Below are 20,293 nucleotides of genomic sequence, written 5' to 3'. Positions count from 1 at the left end.
CTGCAAAATTCTGGACAGCGATCTGGAGGCTAAAACTTGCCCAGAATCTGAGCGCCCAGGTGAAGCACGACCACTGGGGGGGGGGGGTTTAACATGGAATGAGACCTCACCTGCTTCTCCTCTCCTTCCCACTGCCCATATTATTTACCACACGATGGGGATAATGGTAGGGCTGCTAGCTCTAAATTGGGAAATATCTGGAGAGTTTGGGGGCCTGAGGAGGGCAGGGTTTGGAGAGGGGAGGGACTTCAGTGCTATAGATTCCAATTGACAAAGTGCTATAGAGTCCAATTGACAAAGAGATGACTCAGCCAGCCATCCGCTTTTACTGAGAAGGTACTCACCTTGCGCTTGGAAAATATGCTTCAAGCAAATGCATCGTCTCAGGATTTCCATGTTTGATGAAGCTTGAGCTAAATGGGACTTTACCGGAAACCCATCGATTTTCTGGAATCCAAGGACGTTTGAAGTAGGGCTGTTGAATTTAAAAAAATTCGGTATAGTTCGGATTCGGCCGAATTTGGCCCGTTTAGATTCGGGATGTGCCGAAGTCCGAACTCCCCCACTTCGGGTCCGTTCAATTCAGCGGGAATTCAAAGTTCGGGAAAAAAATTCAGCCGAATAAAGCCATTAAAAACACAATAGCGCCTTTCCATGGCTCTGGGGGGCATTTTTGGGGTTAGAGGTCCCAAACTTTCAGCAGAGTTTCAAAGGACGTTTATTGAAAGACTCCCCACGTTTTGTTAAGATTGGGTCGGGGGGGGGCTGAGATATGGTCCCTGAAAGGGGTCCCCCCACCCTTAATGTGCATCTCTCAGCAGAGCTTGCCGCCCATGCACAAAGCTCCCAGCCCCGACAACAGCTGAGACATTTGCAAAGCAACTGCAAGGCAACACAACCTTGTAAAACAACACCTTTGCAACAGGGAAAACCAGAAGACACACAACTGAAACCTCCCCCCTCAAACCAGGGAGCGAGAGACTCGAGGGGGAACACACACCCCAGGCAGAACCGACGAAAGCCCCCTTTGGCTTCCCCCCCACCCACAGAAACTGCTCCCTCCCCCCCCCACACACAGACTCTGCTTCCCCCCCACACACACACACACACACATACACAGGAGAAAAATTATTGATTAAAGCCCCCAAAGGGGTCTTACTGTGGCTGTCTTCTGTTCCATCAGGAGGGGCTGGGGAGGACTTGTAATCCAAGATGATTCCAATTAGGCACGGGACGTTTTGCTCTGGAGATGCCCAGGATCGGCTGATCCATTCATCCCAATAGGGGAAAGGGGAAAGGGGAAAGCCCATATCTCGGGACCCCCTGACCCAATGTTCACAAAACTTGGGTGGTCTCTTAAGAACACTTGTCGGAAACTCCGCTCTAAGTTTGGGATCTGCACCCCCAAAAATGCGCCCCCTGCAGCCACGGAAAGAGAAAGGGGGGAGGCAATATTTCTGCCCCCACTGAACCCATCTTTACAAAACTTTCGTGGTATCTTAAGAATGATTGTCTGAAGCTATTCTGAAAGTTTGGGGGCTATATCCCCAAAAAAGCGCCCCCTGCAGCCACATAAATGGAAAAAGGGGGGAGGGAAAAGGGCGAGAGCCCATATCTCGAGACCCCCTGACCCAATGTTTACAAAACTTGGGGGGTATCTTAAGAAGCTTCATCTGAAGCTCCACTGAAAGTTTGGGGTCTGTACCCCCCAAAATGTGCCCCCTGCAGCCATGGAAAGAAAAAGGGGGGAGCCCATATCTCAGGACCCCCTGACCCAATGTTTACAAAACTTGGGGGGTATCTTAAGAAGCTTCATCTGAAGCTCCAGTGAAAGTTTTGTGTCTGTACCCCAAAAAATACACCCCCTGCAGCCACAGAAAGGAGCGAATGTGCACAAGCACACACCCCCACACACACACGAGGATTTCGCTCTCTCTCTCTCTCTCTCTCCCTGGCCGGGCCGCACATCAGCTGATTCCTCCAGTACTCAATCCTGACTGATTGGCCAGAAGAAGACCCAGCTTGGCCACCGATTGGCCGGGGGAGGAGAATGCTGCTTACTGACGGTTATGCTGCTTACTGACGGCCCCAAATTTGCCGGATTTATTCGCGAACTCCCGAACTCACTGAATTCAGCTCCCCGGTTGCCCGCCAGTTTTGAGTTCGGTTCCTCCCGAACTAAAAACCACCGAATCAGGGGAAATTCGGCTGATTTTCAGTTCGGGCCGAACTGAATCAACAGCCCTAGTTTGAAGTCTCTTATGTGATGTGATACACACTTATTGTATACCTTATGTACTGTTACTTCTACTGCAAGCATTGTATTTATTACACACTTGTATATTCTGCACAATTCTTGTTGTGGTAATTGTTTACACAAGATATCTCTGGCATTTCTGGCTACAGTGGAGGAGGAGAAGGAGAAGGAGGGAAGGGGAGGGACTTCAGTGGGGTATAATGCCATAGAGTACGCCTTCCAAACTGGCCATTTCCTCCAGGTGAACTGGTCTCTGCCACCTGGAGATTACCTGAAATTGCGGGAGACCTCCAGCCTGGAGGTTAGCAACTCTAGCTATGGGGCAGCCTCTGCATCAACAGGCTTCTGCATGTGTGGGGATTGGTCTGGATGAGACCCCTTCCCAAGCCTTGTCAATAGAATGGATGGGTCCTGAAAACTCGCTCAAAATTTGCTGCTTGTTTCGGGTTAGCAGGAGTAACCACTGGTTCAGTAGAACAAGTGATTGATGGACTGATGGAACGTCCCTTGGTCTGTCTGGTTTCCTGAAAGGAGAGCCAGACTTTTAAGTGCATCATCTGACTTCGATGGCATGCAAAATGCTTTTTTCCAGCTGCACAGAACAAGCTGCATCGAACTCTTTGTTTGAGGTTACAATATGCTAAGTACAGTTTCTAGGCAAATCCTAGAATATGTATAGGATCTGGAGCTCTAGGATCACACCTTGAGCCCTTTCTCATAATACTAGAACACGGGGTCATCAGCTGAAGCTGGAGGGTGAGAGATTCAAAACAGATAAAAGGAAGTATTTCTTCACACTACGCACAGTTAAATTGTGAAACTCCCTGCCCCAGGATGTGGTGATGGCTGCCAACTTGGAAGGCTTTAAGATGGGAGTGGACATGTTCATGGAGGATAGAGCTATTCATGGCTAGTAGTCAAAATGACTACTAGTCATGATGCGTACATTTTCTGTCCAGGATCAGAGGAGCATGCCCATTACATTAGGTGCCGTGGAACACAGGCAGGACAATGCTGCTGCAGTCGTCTTGTTTGTGGGCTTCCTAGAGGCACCTGGTTGGCCACTGTGTGAACAGACTGCTGGACTTTATGGGCCTTGGTCTGATCCATCATGGGTTTTCTTATGTTTGGATGTTGTTATTTCAAAATTGCGTCCACCACATTTGTGTCAAAATATGTGCCAAGAATGCCTGTAACTCACAGGATTATGCTATTTTTCTTCTAACACTACACTGTCAGGCCAGTGTTGCACAACCTCAGTAAATATAACTATTGGCACACAAAGAAATATTATACCAAACCTCTATCTATTAAAAAAAAAAGACAACTCCTTTCTAATGTCAGAAAACAGGTATTGAATTATTAACTGCTGATCAGCATGCCAGAGTAGGAAGATAGGTTTCCAGTACAAACAAAAGGGGATGAGTCTAGCCACAGATGTATTAGCAGAAATGTCCGATGTCGGTTTTAATTGCTTTCCTGTGGAGGTGGAGTATGTGGATCAAGTGCTTGCTGAACAGCATCTATTTTGTTGCACATAGATATATTGTCAATAATATAAGTAGCATCTGGCAAAGTGTACTATCAGCTTTCCTTTCCCTTCAGTATTGTAACATTAATAGCGCAGACTTAAGAAATTATCTTGGAAGCAAACATCTTTCCCCCTAGCAGGCCTGCTTTAAGAACTATTCAAGTGGGACCCCCCAAAAAATCTAGCAAACAGTAAAGGAGCTGGCATGAAGAGCTTTTCTTCATGAAGTGCTAGTAGGGTTGCCAGGTCCCTCTTCACTACTGGTGGGAGGTTTTTTGGGCAGAGCCTGAGGGGGGTGGGGTTTGGGGGAGGAGAGGGACTTCAATGCCATATAGTCCAATTGCCAAAGCGGCCATCTCCAGCTTCTACCCTATGCACTAGTTTATTCCTATATAAAGGGGGAGTGGGCAGTGCTTGAACATTCAAAAATGTTACCCCTTACCTGTTGGCTGAAATGGTATATTCCACTTCACCACCTGAGGATTACCAACTTAGGTCTGATTGAAATGTAATTCTGAGGGGACAAAAGAAACAAGTAACTACAAGTATGATTTTTTTTTGCATGCTCTTTGTATGCAAAGCAGCTAAGTGTGTTAAGTTAGCGCACTAGTACAACGTCCACCTGGGCTATGAATCCCTGCAGTGCTCATAGGGTTCCCATGCCTGGCCTGGCAATCAGCGGAGACTGGAGGGGGGACAGCATGACATTACTTCCTGGAAAACCATGCAATTGATATCCATCCTCTCTAGGAATCCGTGAGAGCTCTATGGTAAAACCATGGAGTCTTTGGAGATTCCTAGAGAGGACTGACATCACTTGCGGGGGAAACCCACTCTGGGGGTCATCAAAAACGTTATTGTTTTACTATAGAGCAGGGGTATTGAAGTCATTTGAGGGTTGGATACGACATAAATTTCCCTTCATCAGGCTGGGCCATGAGTAACATAAAATTTAATGCCAGATTTCGGAGATACAAACATTTCTGCACTATAAGTGCAATTTAAAAAAAAAATCAGCAAATTTTGGGTTTATTGGGCTTGGGTTTTTTTTTGTAAACACGGAATAAGCCAAATACCCATACTGGTAAAAAAGTATTTTGGCTTTATTTCCAGGTTTACAAAAAAAAATTTTTTTTTAAAAAAATGGGTCCATTATAGTCTAAGGGGATTTTTTGAAGCTCCTGTGGGGGCATTTTTGGAGGCAGAGTCCCAAAATTTGCAGCATGGCTGCAAGGGACTTTCCTTAGATGGTCAGCGAAGTTTGGTGAACTTTGGGACAGAGGGTCCAATTTTATGGGCCAGCAAAAGGGTCGCCCCCATCCTCCAGGCATTTGCGAGCTGAGCTGTCCATCGGTTTTCAGGTTCAGATGTTCAGCGTTGCCAAGGACTGGCAGCAAGAGCCGATTGGCAGGCTGGTGCCTCAAAGTCTGGGGCTCCCTTCATATCTGGGGCGCATAGCATTATGTCCATGCAAATTAGCTTCCAGACTGAGGAAAAAGGCTTAAATACAAGAAAAATAAGGCATAGAAAACATTACTTTTGGTAGCAAATGACATCCTGTGAACAGTCCTTTGTTATAGTCATCAAAAATCTGATTTCAAGAGATGGTCACGGTGTGGGGAAACGAAGCCACTACTCAGGGCAACCTTCTTTTTGAAGCAGGTTTTTATAGGGGGCATGTTGTGATATCAGAGCCAGCCGAAGTCTCGACCACGGGGACAGTTCTGAAGGAGACTGCTCATCCATGCGGGTGAGGAAGTCTTCTTTGGAAGCCTGGTGGTGTGAGCAGCTGTTGAAGCTGGAGGGTATAACTCTCCGGATGGGACAGGGTGAGCCCTGTCTTTTTTTTAAAAAAAAAACCTTATGCTTGATACAGATTAACCCACTGAATGGTGATGGTTGGTCAAACCAAGTTGGCTCCTATTACATGACCCATAGGGCCAGGTATGGGGCCCTAACAAAACCAATCAAAGATAGAAAAATGGGAGAAAGCACAGATCCGTGCATCTGAGCAAACATGAATAGCTGAACCCAAAAAGCTGAATAATTATTCAGCTTTTTCAGGAATCACCTATTCGGCTTCCGGCATTCCCAGGTTTTGATATTCAGTCTACTCAAAACCCAAATATTGCCAAAATGGCTAATTTTGGGTTTATTTTCAGTTCAGGTATATTGATATTCACAACCTTAGAAGACACAGGCAAAGCCAATTAATGATATGGTTTTTTACTTTTCCCGCCACCACCTGGCACTTGGCAACCCTAATCATATCCCCTCTCAGCCTTCTCCTCTTCAGGCGAAACATACCCAGCTCCTTCAACCTTTCCTCATAGGACTTGGTCTCCCGACCCCTCACCATCTTTGTTGCCCTCCTCTGGACACGTTCCAGCTTGTCTACATCCTTCTTAAACTGTGGTGCCCAAAACTGAACACAATTGAAAACAATAGTCTAAGTGACCCTCCATGAGCTGAATGTCTGATCTGTTTGCGTGTCTGTGTCTACCTCAAATGACTGCCACAGTAGCTGTGGTGGGGGAATTTAATTTTCTTCCTTTGCAGGTGCTCTAGCATCTGCATAGGAGGCAAGATGATTCTACCCACAATCATTGGCAGTCGAGTCAGATAATTAAAAATGGTGTCGGGGGGGGGGAACTATGCCTCTCATAAGACTGTGAGAAAATGCACGTACCCCAAAAAATGATAATACTGACTTAAACAAGTGCCAAAGGATAAGACTTTTTTTAAAAGCAGCATTTAGAATCACTGGTTGACTAATTGATTTTCAAGCTATTTATTAGAACATCCATACACTGCCTTTCCTTGTGGTTCAAGGCAACTTACAATAATAGTTAAAAAGTACCCTACCGATTCTGAATCCCAACTGCTACTTTAACCATACAACTGTGGTAAATATAATGCAGACTTCCCTGGAAGTTTTTAAACAGAGGCTATATGGCCATCTGACAGCAAGGCTGATTCTATGAGCTTAGGCACATCATGAGAGGGAGGGCAGGAAGATTTGCATCAGTGTTTGGCTCTCGTGGCCCTTTCTTACATGCCCAGGTTAGTGCTGATTACCACTTTGGGGTCAGGAAGCTATTTTCCTCCAGGCCAGATTGGCCAGGGATCCTGGAGGATTTCCCCCCATCTTCTGGGAGTAGAGTAGGCGTCACTGGGGGTGTGGGGGGGAGGTCGTTGTGAATTTCCTGCAGGGGGTTGGACAAGATAACCCTGGAGGTCCCTTCCAACTCTATGATTCTATGATCACAGCTGTCAACTGTGGTATGTTTCCCTATCAAACACCTTTGCTGTGAGCAAGTTCATGGCATGCCTAATAATGGGAGTACTCTTCTGTAATTTGGAGAATCTGTCCTTCCTACATCAGATAGTGATCCTAAGGAGAAAATTTCCAGTGCCGCCCCCCCCCCCCGACAATTTGTTGTTATACCCTGTGACAGACAGTTACCTGCAGATGTACTGTATCCATCTGAAAGCACTGATTGATTGGGGGGGGGGGTTTCAAATAGAATTCTACAGTCAACCTGAGGGAGTCAGTTGAGAGTGTTGGTTTGGAAGGAAGGTGTGTGTGTGGGAGGGGGGTAGAGAGGGGAGTGAAGGATCAGAGGGATCCTGAAATAGAGAAGTGGAATCAGTCGTCCTTCCCTGAGGGAAATAGTTCCTAGGAAAGAGGGGTGAGAGGTGTAGTGGTTAAGAGCGGCAGACTCTAATTTGGAGAACTGGGTTTGATTCCCAATCCCCACTCCTTCACATGAAGCCTATTGGGTGTCCTTGGGCCAGTCACGGTTCTCTCAGAGCTCTCTCTGCCCAACCAGAGGCAGGGGATGGCAACCACCTCTGAACGTCTCTTGCCTTGAAAACTCTACTGGGTTGCCATAAGTCAGTGCACACACACACACACACAGGGATGAACCCTATCAAGTGTTAAAGAAGGAAAATTGGAACCTGTGTGTGTATTCCTGCCTCTACAGACTTATCAATTTTGGGTCAAATAAGCTTGTGCCTGTTGATCTAAGTAGTGATGATCAAGTGATCTCTCTCAGCAGTTACAAACGTCAGTCTGTAGAACAAAACAGCTACATTTTTGCAATTATCTATTGTATATAGTTATACAAAGTTTCCCTCATTCCTGTTGCCTTTTCACCTGCCAGGGTCAAAACTGAAACCTCCCTGACAATCTGACTTGACCATTTCCCTGTCAGAGTGAAATAAAACAGTGTGTGTGTTGTGAATTCATATCAGCCCCACGTATGCCATATTCAGACATATATCAATGAAGGCTTTTTCAGTTCTTCAGCATCCTAGGCTGGATGAGAATATATCTATATACATTTTAACCTCTGGGGGACAGATGGGGGAAAAGACGAAAAAGGATCTGCTCAGTAAAGTGAAAAAGGGAGGGGGAAGTGTCATATTGCATTTTGCTTGGAACACTGTGGTTGTACTGTAATTCGGCTCCATGCATTGACATTCTGAGGGTGTACTTAATTTGTTATATTTTGAGTCATTTAAAACAGTGTGATCTTATGTAACATAAGTTTGTTGAGTCCCAGATTCTCAAAGGTGAGAACATCCTGTGAGATCTTCCGCATGTAAAATCTGAAACTACACCTGGTTCATTCTTTAGGCTCAGTTTTGCTGAGATCAGAATCAGTGTTGCTTGCCTACAGAGATTCCACGAGGTACTTCCTGTTCCATTGAATAGCATGCTGCCAAGCTTGGGCTAAAATTCTAGGGAAAGCATGTGTTGAGTTTCCTGTGTTTGTGTGTGGGGGGGGGAATGCGGCGTTGTGGCATGCTGGTGGCCAAATGTGCTCTAGAACTTTCTGAAATTGCCTTTCTGTTTGGGACCACACTAGCTAGCATGGTGTAGAGGCCAGAGTGTGGGGGAGAACTGGGTTCAAAAGTACAGTGTGTCCTGGAAGTTAATTTGGTGACAAAGGTTGTTGTGAAGATAAAATGGGGGAGAGGAAACCAGTGTTGTAAGCTGCTTTGGGTTCCAGTTGGAGAGAAGTGGGGTATAAATTGTGCCATCAAATCACAGCTGACCTATGGTAACCCCCTAGGGGTTGCAAAGCAAGAGATGTTCAGAGGAGGTTTGACATTGTCTACCTCTGTGTAGCTGCCCTGGCCTTCCTTGGTGGTCTCCCATCCAAGTACTAATCAGGGCTGTCCCTGCTTAGCTTCTGGGATCAGATGAAATTGATCCAGCCTGGGCTATCCAGGTTAGGACAGATGAACAGAGGTGGTTTGCCATTGCCTGGCTCTGTATAGCAAACTTGGTGGTCTCCCATCCAAGTACTAACCAGGACCTACCCTGCTTAGCTTCGTTCTAGCCTGGGCCATCCAGGTCAGGGAAGGCTATAAATGCATGATAGATAGATGTGTGTGTGTTAAGTGCAGTCAAGTCGCTTCTGACTCATGGCAACCCTATGAACGAAAGTCCTCCAAAATGTCCTATCTTTGACAGCCTTGCTCAGATCTTGCAAATTGAAGGCTGTGGCTTCCTTTATTGAGTCAATCCATCTCTTGTTGAGTCTTCCTCTTTTCCTGCTGCCCTCAACTTTTCCTAGCATGACTGTCTTTTCCAGTGACTCTTGTCGTCTCATGATGTGACCAAAATACAATAGCCTCAGTTTAGTCATTTTAGCTTCTAGGGTCAGCTTCTAGGGTCAGCTTCTAGGATAGATAGATAGATAGATAGATAGATAGATAGATAGATAGATAGATAGATAGATAGATAGATAGATAGATAGATAGATAGACCTGACAGTGGCAGACTTGTCTCTTGAAATGCACCAGGCTTGGCATAAAATGAGTGAAGGGGTGGTGGTTCTAAGTAAAGGAATGTAAGCAGCACATGGGTAGAGATGTGCTCAGCTCTCCCTCTTTAACTGACCTTCCCTTCCTCATCTGTGTGTCTGTTTAGCTCTTTAAATTGGACCACACACTTGTTTATCTCTACTTGGAGTTGTCCTACCTATAGGGTTGCCACCGGCAGGAGGTTTTTGGGATGGAGCCTGAGGAGGGTGGGATTTGGGGAGGGGAGGGACTTCAATGGCATAGAGTCCAATGGTCAAAGTGGCCATTTTCTCCAGGGGATCTGATCTCTATTGGCTGGAGATCAGTTGTAATAGCAGGAGATCTCCAGCCAGTACCTGGAAATTGGCAACCCTACCCACCTAGGCCATTTATGCAAGGCTGTTTCCTTGTGGACACCCCACTGACTACTTCAGGGCTTTGCCTCAATTATGCATGCATTTACTGACCGTCAGAGGTCACCTCACTCTCTCTGTGCATGTCTGTGTGTTTTGCCTGTGTTTCGAACCCAGAAAATGCTGTACTCAAACCCAGAAAATGTGGGGAAAATACACATAAATGTGAGGAGAGCGAGGTGACCTCTTAGGGTTGCCAAGTGCCTGTTAATCTCCTGTTCAAGAATAAATATCTCAACACGCTGCCACTTATAATTCTTTTGTTATTTTTATACTTTTCTTTTGCTTTCATTTATAAACAGTACCAGTTAGCAATGTTGTCATAACACAGTCTACAAATCATAAACAATCTTGTACAAAAAACAAGACGGAATTGAAATCTCACACGTCCGTTCCACAAAGACGGAATTGAAGTACTGTCCATTAGATTTCAATTCCGGCTTGTTTTTTGTACAAGATTGTTTATGATTTGTAGACTGTGTTATGACAACATTGCTAACTGGTACTGTTTATAAATGAAAGCATAAGAAAAGTATAAAAATAACAAAAGAATTATAAGTGGCAGCGTGTTGAGATATTTATTCTTGAACAGGAGATTAACCAGCATTCATATACAACACGCACTTATCTAATAAGTGCCTGCCAATTAACAGGCCTGCCCCAACACTCCTTAGGTGGTCGGTGGGGGAAACAGGCCAGCTAAAGGGTGGCACAATAATGTCCTTTCCGAGGTAAACACGGAAGCGATGGGGACACTCTAGCACGTCCCTCAAAAATTCTATGGAAACCATAGAGTTTTTGGAGGAATATGCTAGAGCATCCCCGTCATTTCCGAGTTTGGCAGGGACACTCAAGCACATTCTTCCAAAAACTCTATAGTTTCCATAGAGGTTTTTAGGGACGTGCTAGAGCACCCCTGTCACTTCCAAGTTTACCCTGAAAGGGACATTATTGTGTGCACACTCCCCCCCCCCAATTGCCTCCCCCCAAAGGGGGGACCTGGCAACCCTACGACTTTTTATGGTTGGAAAATGCAAGCATAATCAAGGCAAAGCCTCAAAGTAGTCGGTGGGGTAACCGCGAGTAAACCACCATGCTGAAATGACCATAGAAACAGATGGGTCTGTTGCATCATGACTGTTTTGGTCCTTGGTCACTGAAGGAGGCCAGTGTTCCAAACAATCATCATTGCTTGCTGGTTGCCAGCTCTGGGTTGGGGAATACCTGGAGATTTTTGGCGTGGAGTCTGAGGAGGGGTGGTTTTTGGGAGGGGAGGGATTTCCATGCCATAGAGTCCAATGGCCAAAGCGGCCATTTTCACCAGGTGAACTGATCTCTATCAGATGGAGATCAGTTGTAATAGCGGGAGGTCACCAGCTACTACCTGGAGGTTGGCAACCCTAATGCTTGGGCATAAGTAAATGCCAGAGCTTTCGAGGTGGTGCTGAGGACTCTCCTCTGACCTTCTTTTCTGAATTCGAAGTAAAAACCCAAACAGGCAGTAAAAAGATTAAAGGAGTGAAAATGAGATTTTTTTAAAAATAATAATACACGTAACATAAAATGAATGATGTATGGTTCCCTTTATGTGAAGGGATTCTGAGAATAATGTAAAAGTCTCATAGCCTGATTGTATATTCCCACACTATTAGGATGTCAGGATGATAGATGCTGTGGTGAATAATAATTTTTTAGACATTCTACCTTGAAAAGAGGAGCCAGTTGAGGGTTAAGATTGTATTATTTATTTCTGCCCTGCCTTTGTGTGAAAGCACATTCCTTGACCCAGTTCTCTAGCTTTCTGGAACCAGAATGGGTAGTTGGTGCGAAAAAAGCTGTTGACAGGTTTTTGACAACAAATAGCTTTACTTTCAGCTTAACACTTTGGTGGTGTTAGGTTGCGGGTTTTTGTTTTTTTTAATCCTACTTCATATATTTTCCTGGCAAGGGGTTCTTTTCTACATATGAAGTTAAACATATCTATCAGCAATGCTGGTTCTGTGAAATTGGCCAGATCATGAGAGGGAGGTAGGGTTGCCAGGTCCCTCTTCACCACCGGTGGGAGGTTTTGGGGGCAGAGCCTGAGGAGGGCAGGGTTTTTTGGGGAGGAGCTTCAATGCCATAGAGTCCAAATTCCAAAGCGATCATTTTCTCCTGGGGAACTGATCTCTATCGGCTGGAGATTGGTTGTAAAAGCAGATCTCCAGCTAGTACCTGGAGGTTGGCAACCCTATCTCCAGATGACAGTGATCAGTTCACCTGGAAAAATGGCTGCTTTGGAAGGTGGGCTCTATGGCATTGTATCCTGTTGAAGACCCTCCCCTTCCCAAACCCCACCCTCCTCTGGCTGCATCCCCAAAATCTCCAGGTATTTCCCAAACTGAAGTTGGCAACCCAGGGGGAGGCCATGGCTCAGAGCATCTGCTTGGCAGGCAGAAGGTTCCATTTTCAATCCCTGGCATCTCTAGTTAAAAGGGTTATCAGGTAGTAGATGACGTGAAGGACCTCTGTGTTAGAACCTGTAGAGCCACAACTGGTTAGAGTGGCAATTACTGACTTTGTTAGACTAAGGGTCTGACTCAATACAGCTCCATATGTTGAAGTCTCACTAACAAAACTTTGTAGATCTATAAGCACATTTCATTGCTGAGAATAACAGTAAACTTTGAAACCAATGGATTTGGAGGGTGTGTGTGTAAATGGGAATAGATGCCCACAGATAATTATGACAGCTGCATTCATAATAAAATATTGGGAATGTTAATATTGATAGAGAAATATGGCAGCCATCCATTCCTGCCATTTATGCACAAGGCTGATGCAAAAGGGCTATAAAATATTTATTTACTACTTTTGCGACACCAAATTTCAAGATGCACTCCCATTATTTTTAATCTGCTCCACATGAATTTTAAAGTTGCAAGTGGCTGCCAATCCTGGCAAGATAAATTGAACACATAGCGGAATTTATACTGAGCAACAGCAAAAAAAACGTAGCCCACGCTGGGACTTGAGTTGGATTCCGATGACAGATCTGACATTTTATTGGTGCCCCCCCTCCACTAGAACTGGAACTTCTGGACAAGGTCACAGTTTGGAATAATTGTAGGGCTGCCAGCTCTGGGTTGAGAAATTCCTCGCGGTTTAGGGGTGGAAACTGGGGAAAACAGGGGTTGGGGAGAGGAGGGACCTCAATGGGTAGTGTTGCCAATCTCCAGGTACTAGCTAGAGATCTCCTGCGCAATTGAGCATGCCCGCTGCAAGCATGGGAAACTCAGTTCTCCCACGTATCTTTTGAGGCAAAGCAGTCATTTCAGACTATAAAAAGTAAGTACTTTTAAAATACTCCGGGGGGGCATTTTTTGAGGTAGAGTCACTAAATTTGCAGCATATCTGCAAGGGACTCTCCTTGCATGAACTCTAAAGTTTGGGCCAGGGGTCCAATTTTATGGGGTCCCAAAGGGGTCAACCCCCCAATGCTTCTTTATGGAGGAGGTGGGTGACCACTTCGGGACCCCATAAAGTTGGATCCCTAACCCAGTCTTCACCAAGGTTCAGAAAATTTTGGAACTCAACCTCCAAAATTGTCCCCACAGGAGCTTAGAATTTTTTTCCCCCATAGACTATAATGGACCCGAATTTTTTCGGGAAACCCAGAAATAAAGTCAAATACCATATTTACTGATATGGGTATTCAGCTTATTTCGGGTTTACCGGGGGTGGGGAATGGGCCCAATAAATCCAAACCCGAAATTTACCAATTTATTTTTTTTGCACAACCCTATTGCTGACCTTTAAAGCCCTTCACAGTCTAGCATCCACATATCTGAAAGACTAGGAGTGTAATTAATATTTACTTACTTACTATCTGAAGGACTAACTCCTTCCGTATGTTCCAGTGAATCAACTATGGTCTTCAGGTTGCCACCAACTGATCATTCCCCCACCTGGCATTGACCTGAACCTTGGCCTCCTCCATCATGGCCCTCACTGTGGAATGGGTTTCATGAAGAGGTGAGGAGAACCACCCCACTCTGCCCACTGAGACCTTCCAAAAGCACCACCGGCATTGTTTGTTTGCCACAGCTTTTGATAGGATATGAGCGGTAGCTAGGGTTCCAAGATTTTTGGGGTGGAGCCCAAGGAGGGCAGGGTTTGGGAAGAGGAGGGACTTCACTGCTATAGGGTCCAATTGCCAAAGTGGCCATTTTCTCCTGGTGAACTGTTCTCTATCGACTGGAGATCAGTTGTCATAGCAGGAGATCTCCAGCTAGTACCTGGAGATCAGCAACCCTAACAGTAGCTATCTCTGGGGAGGGGATGGTATTTTATTTTAAGTTTATTTGGCTTTAATTTGAAATGTTTTAATTATTAATTGGAAGCCATGAGGAAAGGTAGGGTACAAATATTGAAATAAATAAGTAAATAAATGTGCACTAGCAATTTATCATAGGATTTGTGGGTGCCAAATGGAGTTGCCATCGATTTTGCTTATAGCAAAACAGTCAGTGGTTGGGTGGAGCTAGGAATAAATAGGGCTTTTATCCATGAATCTGCATAGTAGGTTAAACAATACTGTCAAATTCACTGCACTATGTCATTTCTTAGTCTGTTTAAGGGATACATAGACTTGTGAACTCTGAATTCTTCCAGGACACAATTTTGTTCAAGGAGTCCAAATTCTTCCTGCTTAGATTATTTTGTCTTGGGTTTTGTTTTTAACTGACTTAGGGTGGTATTCCCTGTTTCCACTGTATTATTTTTAAAACATATTATTATTTTATTCTGACAACAATCTTTTGAGGTTGGCTAACCTGAGAATGAGTGACCCAAATAGGGCAGATGGGTATCTCGTAGGCCCACATTTTAATTCATTTCCTACACTGCATACTCTTTTCCTGACTTTCCTGTAGGCCTCCCCCACCCTAGTGAAGCTTGGAGCTTGTTTTCAGAACTTTGCATAGAGATAAATGCATAAATATAGAGGAAATCACTTAAGATTTGCACATGCTAAAAACGTTCTCATTTGTATTCAGTGATAAGGTGATATATTTGTGTCTCTTAGTAAAGACAATGAAGCACAGTATTGGGAAGAAACATCTAGCTATATTTCGAACTCATTCTTTCATTACCTTGTTGCAAACTTTTTGCCATGTCAGTGTTGGGGAGAAACTTGTTCTCTTGTAAAGGGTTTTGGAATTAAAAGAACATGGATAGCCCAGGCTAGCCCAGGGTTTCCAGCTCTAGGTTGGGAAATACCTGGATTGCTTTAGTTGATTTGATTGTTGCTGATAATTTTATTGAAACGCTGAGATTGTTTTAATGGTTCAAGTGTTGTAAGATGCTCTGAGCCAGACTTTGTTGGGAAGAGTGGCCTAGAAATCTGATTAAATAAATAAATAAATAAAATCTTGGTGGAGTTGGGAGGTAGGGTTACCAACCTCCAGGTACTAGTTGGGGATCTCTTGCTATTACAATTGATCTCCAACTAACAGAGATCAGTTCACCTGGAGAAAATGGCCGCTATGTCAGTTGGACCCTATGGTCCTCCTCAGGCTCTGCCCCAAAAACCTCCCGCCGGTGGTGAAGGAAGACCTGGCAACTCTACTGTGAGGGGATCTTTTTTTGGGGGGGGGCAGGGCTTGGTGGTGCTTGGCAGACCTGGCGGTATAACAAGGAAATGAAAATAGTTGCCTAGCTTGAATAGTAAATAAGGAGTGATTCATAGGGTTGCCAACCTCCAGGTAGTAGCTGGAGATCTCTTGCTATTACAACTGAGCACCAGCCGATAGAGATCAGTTCACCTGGAGAAAATGGCTGCTTTGGCAATTGGACTCTATAGCGTTGAAGTCTTCCCCCTCCCAAAACATCTCCCTCCTCAGGCGCCACCCAAAAACCTCCCGCCGGTGGCAACCCTAGTCATTCACCCTCTAGTATAACTGCGATTTATAACCGACCCTCCTGGTTTATAATATACTATTCAGGATTAAAATGAAAGCTGGTTATGAAATTGTTAAATAACTCTGTATTGCAGTTTGTCATTTTGAATTGTACATTGTGTATCATATTGTTTGCTGTAGGTTGTATTGGACGACAATATGACATTTGTTCATCATTCCCACCCACCCCAACAAAACAAACAAACAAACAAAAAACCTGATTTTGACAGTATGGTTTCCAAGTCTGGTTTGGGTGATTCATGGAGATTTGGGGGTGAAGTACAGTTGCCAGCTCCGGGTTGGGAAATACCTAGATATTTTTGTGGTGGAGCCTTTGGATGTCAGGGTTTGGGGAGGGAAAGGACATCAATGCCATAAAGTCCAATTGCCAAAGTGGCCATTTTCTCCAGGGGAACTGATCTGTATCGGCTGGAGATCAGTTATAATATTGGGAAAACTCCAGCTAGTACCTGGAGGTTGGCAACCCTAGGGTGGAGCCTGGAGAAGGGCAGGGTTTGGGGAAAGAGCTCAATGTGAATGTGATGCCATAGAGTTCACCCTCCCATGCAACCATTTTCTTCAGGGGATCTTGGTCATCTGGAGATGAGTTGTAATTCCAGGACATCTCCAGTTCCCATCTGGAGGTTGGGAACCCTGTTTGACAGATGAAGGCTGGCTTATGGCATGCACACTTTAATCACATTTTTCCCTATTACAAGTAGGTTTTGTGGGTTTTCTTTTTCCGCTGTTTCTAAAACCTGCTAAGATGTTTGATCAGAAGCAAAATAGTCATGTCCCATTCACACAAAGCAAAACCCGTCTAAAACTTCACTAAAATGTGTCTGTCTAGCCATAGTGGAGACTGGTTTTCTACAATAACCAAAGTAAGTGTAAGAAGCGGAGACATTTATAGAGTCTGCTGCCAGTACGTAACATTCTGCCCTGTTTCTACCTTATAAATATATATGTTACAGCATTGTGCTGGTGGTTTTTGCATTTGCCATTCTGGAAAGATTTCCTCTTCTGCGAATCCTCCAGTGGTTGGCAAGCTTATTGTTTGTTGACAAAAAACTAAAACACTGCCTAACTGTCGAAATATTGCAACAGTACTGGGCACTGCCCTAATATAGTGAGAGTACTGCTCAAGAAATTACTATAATTTAACATTTCCAGGGATAGGATTTTTTCCCCATTGTAATATGGTGCCATATCCTCCCGAGACCGGCTGTCAGATGAAATCTAATTGAATAGAATTGGATTGACATTGTATTGTGCGTCAAGTGCACAGCAGTTAAAAAGTGCTGATTAAAAATTAGAATGTAGTTTCTTACCATTTAGCTTGCAATGAGAATCCATGGGTAAAATTAAAGTATATCTTTAATACCATATTAGTGTCGATTTTATAGAGAATGATGATCTAGACAAGCTTTTTTCTTGTGTGTGTTGTGTTGACTGTCGAAATAATGCGAGAGTTTGGTGAGCATCATCTTCCAAGCTTTCCATCCTGTAATGGAGTCCATCCTTGGCCTATGAAAATCGGGGCCTTCAAACATGATCAGAGTTTGTCTTTGGTTTCACTGAATGTGAGGGATGGGGAGACCAGATTATGTTCCCAGTGGACAGACCATATTATGTTCCCAAGTATGTTCTTACTTTAGTTGATCTCTATGGGCTCCCACCATAACTCCGGGAGGCATCGTGGACTCCTGGAGTTTCTAAATCAGGGGAGTCAAAAATGAGGCCCATGGGCTGGATCTGGGCCATTAAGAACTCTTACCCACCCTACTCTCAATCTGGGCTGGCAAGGCATGGCCCAGCCTGACCAAGTGACATTTATGTCATAGCTGGCCCTCATAACAATTGAGTTTGACACCCCTGTTCTAAATGATAAGGGTAAGGATTAGTTTCCAGAAAAAGTAAAAAAACAACTTGGGAAGCAAGATGAAAATACTATGGAAAAGAGGAGTGGCCATCACTGCCTCGTCCAGAACAAGGCTGCTAGTGAATTTTGCAGCCTGCAGGTTCTACACCATATTTTCACCCATTAAATTTACCCAAGTTGTATTGTCATTGTGTCAGCAATGTGATGATCCCATTGAAGTGTTGTGTACAAAGCACAAATAGTGTTAACAGCCTAAAAGTTTGGTGAACATGCTTTAAGGAAAGAAATCAGGAACACCCAGGGTTGCCAGCCCTGGAGAAAATGGATGCCTTGGCAATTGGACTCTATGGCTTTGAAGTCCCTCCTCTCTCCAAACCCCACCCTCCTCAGGCTCCAACTTTATAGTATCCAAGCATTTCCCAAGCCTGCCCTCCCTAGAGTTTACACTTATATCTCCAGAAATTTCCCAACCCAGAGTTGGCAGCCTTATTCACTGATCCAATCCATGCAGTGAATATGAGGGTCTGATAAGGGAACGACTCCCTCAATCTAATAGGTTCCGCCCTTTACTCACTAGATTTGATTTTTGTTCTACTCCTCATATGCCAGATTCCATTCTGCTTCCCTGCTGCTGCCGTCTGCCTCTGCTTTCCCTGGCCCTGCCCTGTGCCTGCATTCGTTTTGAAACCCCAAACTGAAAGCCCTATAGAAGCCATATATCTCTTACATGATTTCCTATACTGACCGCGTTTTCCCCCTCTTCCTTGTACTTTCTTGCTAGATACCACAACATACTCCACTGAACAGTCTGAGCACTTTAAGCCATGCAGAGATAAGGATCTTGCATACTGTCTGAACGAGGGGGAATGCTTCGTCATCGAAACCTTAACAGGCTCCCACAAACACTGCCGGTAAGTACTTAGGTCGCGCAATGACAGCTGTGCGGCTGCAAATAGAATAGAAAAAGGGTGATAATCCTGGTTGTGGGAATACGATTTGGAGTAGAAAATGCGTGGAAACTGATGCAGATTGAGAATGTCCTTTTGAATGATGGTGAAATTTACGATAAAGAGTTGTAGCAAAGAGCAATGATATATCTCCTGCAGGGGGGGAAAAATCACCCTTGCGGTTTTTCCAAAACCACTGAGGACCTCTTTCTTGGGAGGTGGGTGGTGTAGCTGGAGGGTACATATCTCTGTCTAAGTGGAAATGAACCTGAATCGACTTTATCCGGTGGCATTTCCCCTTTGGTGTTTGAAAGTTAGAAAGGAGTACAAAGCTACAGACAGATGGATGAAACCTTTTATCTGGGAATCTGTCTGTGAATTGGATAATTTGAGGGTTCTTTTAGCAGGGGTGGATTTTAATACTACATTGGCAGTTCCCAAGTCCCCCGCCCCCAGAAAATTAAGATAAAAATACTAATTTTCTTATTGGTTATCTAGATATCTGTTTATGTATATATAGGTATTTTTCCTTTATTTTGATCTTAGTGTGACACTGTTCAGAGCCGAATTGGCCACATGAACAGTATCATTAAAGTAAAGTAAGTTAGAAAGGAGTTTTGATGGGTGAATATTGGGGGTTCTGTAGAAAAGATGAGTGGTTTCATTCCCCTCCCCAATTAACCATGCAATTATTTATTGACACTACTTACTACAGTATATACTGGACTGGCTTTGAGAGGTTTTTAGAGTTTCTGAGCAAGAGACTGTCATTAAATTACAGAGGTGCAGTGGGCGATGAAAATTTGAATTGACCAGTAGCGCAACATCTAATGTCAATTTCATACTGAGCCTCAGGAATGGGGGTAAGGTTCCAGGGGGAAAAACCCGGGTTTTTTCCATTTTGAGATAATACATTATCTAGCAGTTCCTATGCATGATTATTCAGTAAATGCACTGTCTTTCTAATGCAATTAATCATCAGATGCGGTTTGGACCATTAATAATAGACTATTGTTGTGGATCTAAATATTTGGCAATCAATTCAGGACACCAACTGGGACAGCAGCAGCTTAAAAGGATTGTGTCTTCAGCACAGTTGACCTTATATACGTTTTCATACTTAAAGTAGATGCTACGTTACTCTCTTGCTGTTTTGGAGATGCCACCATTATTGTAGCTTTCTGTGATGTGCGCAGCTAAAGACAGGAAGCCAGAAATGTTGCTTATGGTGAGGCTAGTACTGCCAATGGCCTATATATGTGATTTGCCTTAAAAAAATAGACGACGATTGGATTGTAGTAAAGGAAGCACTCCACATGATGTTTTTGATAAACATGGGCAATCAGCCTGTAGGCTGGGCTAGGGTTGCCAACTCTGGGTTGGGAAATTCCTGGAGATTTTGGGGTGGAGTGTGGGGAGTGTGGGGGTTGGGGAGGGGAAGGACCACAACAGGATATAATGACATAGGGTCCAGCCTCCAAAGCAGCCATTTTCTCCAGGGGAA

At 44.4% G+C, this 20,293-nt stretch overlaps 1 protein-coding gene across 1 annotated transcript in view; it reads left to right on the top strand.

The window, feature by feature from the left end:
* NRG3 (neuregulin 3) overlaps window positions 1–18,757 on the top strand; it is a 387,877-nt gene extending 369,120 nt beyond the window's left edge. Inside the window, 1 exon segment of the mRNA XM_056849630.1 lies at window positions 18,624–18,757. Within this exon segment, the coding sequence (XP_056705608.1) occupies window positions 18,624–18,757 (134 nt within the window).
* Window positions 18,758–20,293: the final 1,536 nt, after the last annotated feature.

This window comes from Euleptes europaea, chromosome 5, assembly GCF_029931775.1.
Source record: "Euleptes europaea isolate rEulEur1 chromosome 5, rEulEur1.hap1, whole genome shotgun sequence".
Classification (NCBI taxonomy): domain Eukaryota; kingdom Metazoa; phylum Chordata; class Lepidosauria; order Squamata; family Sphaerodactylidae; genus Euleptes; species Euleptes europaea.
Note: the sequence above shows the minus strand (reverse complement) of the source record. Positions and strands in the feature narration are given on the sequence as shown.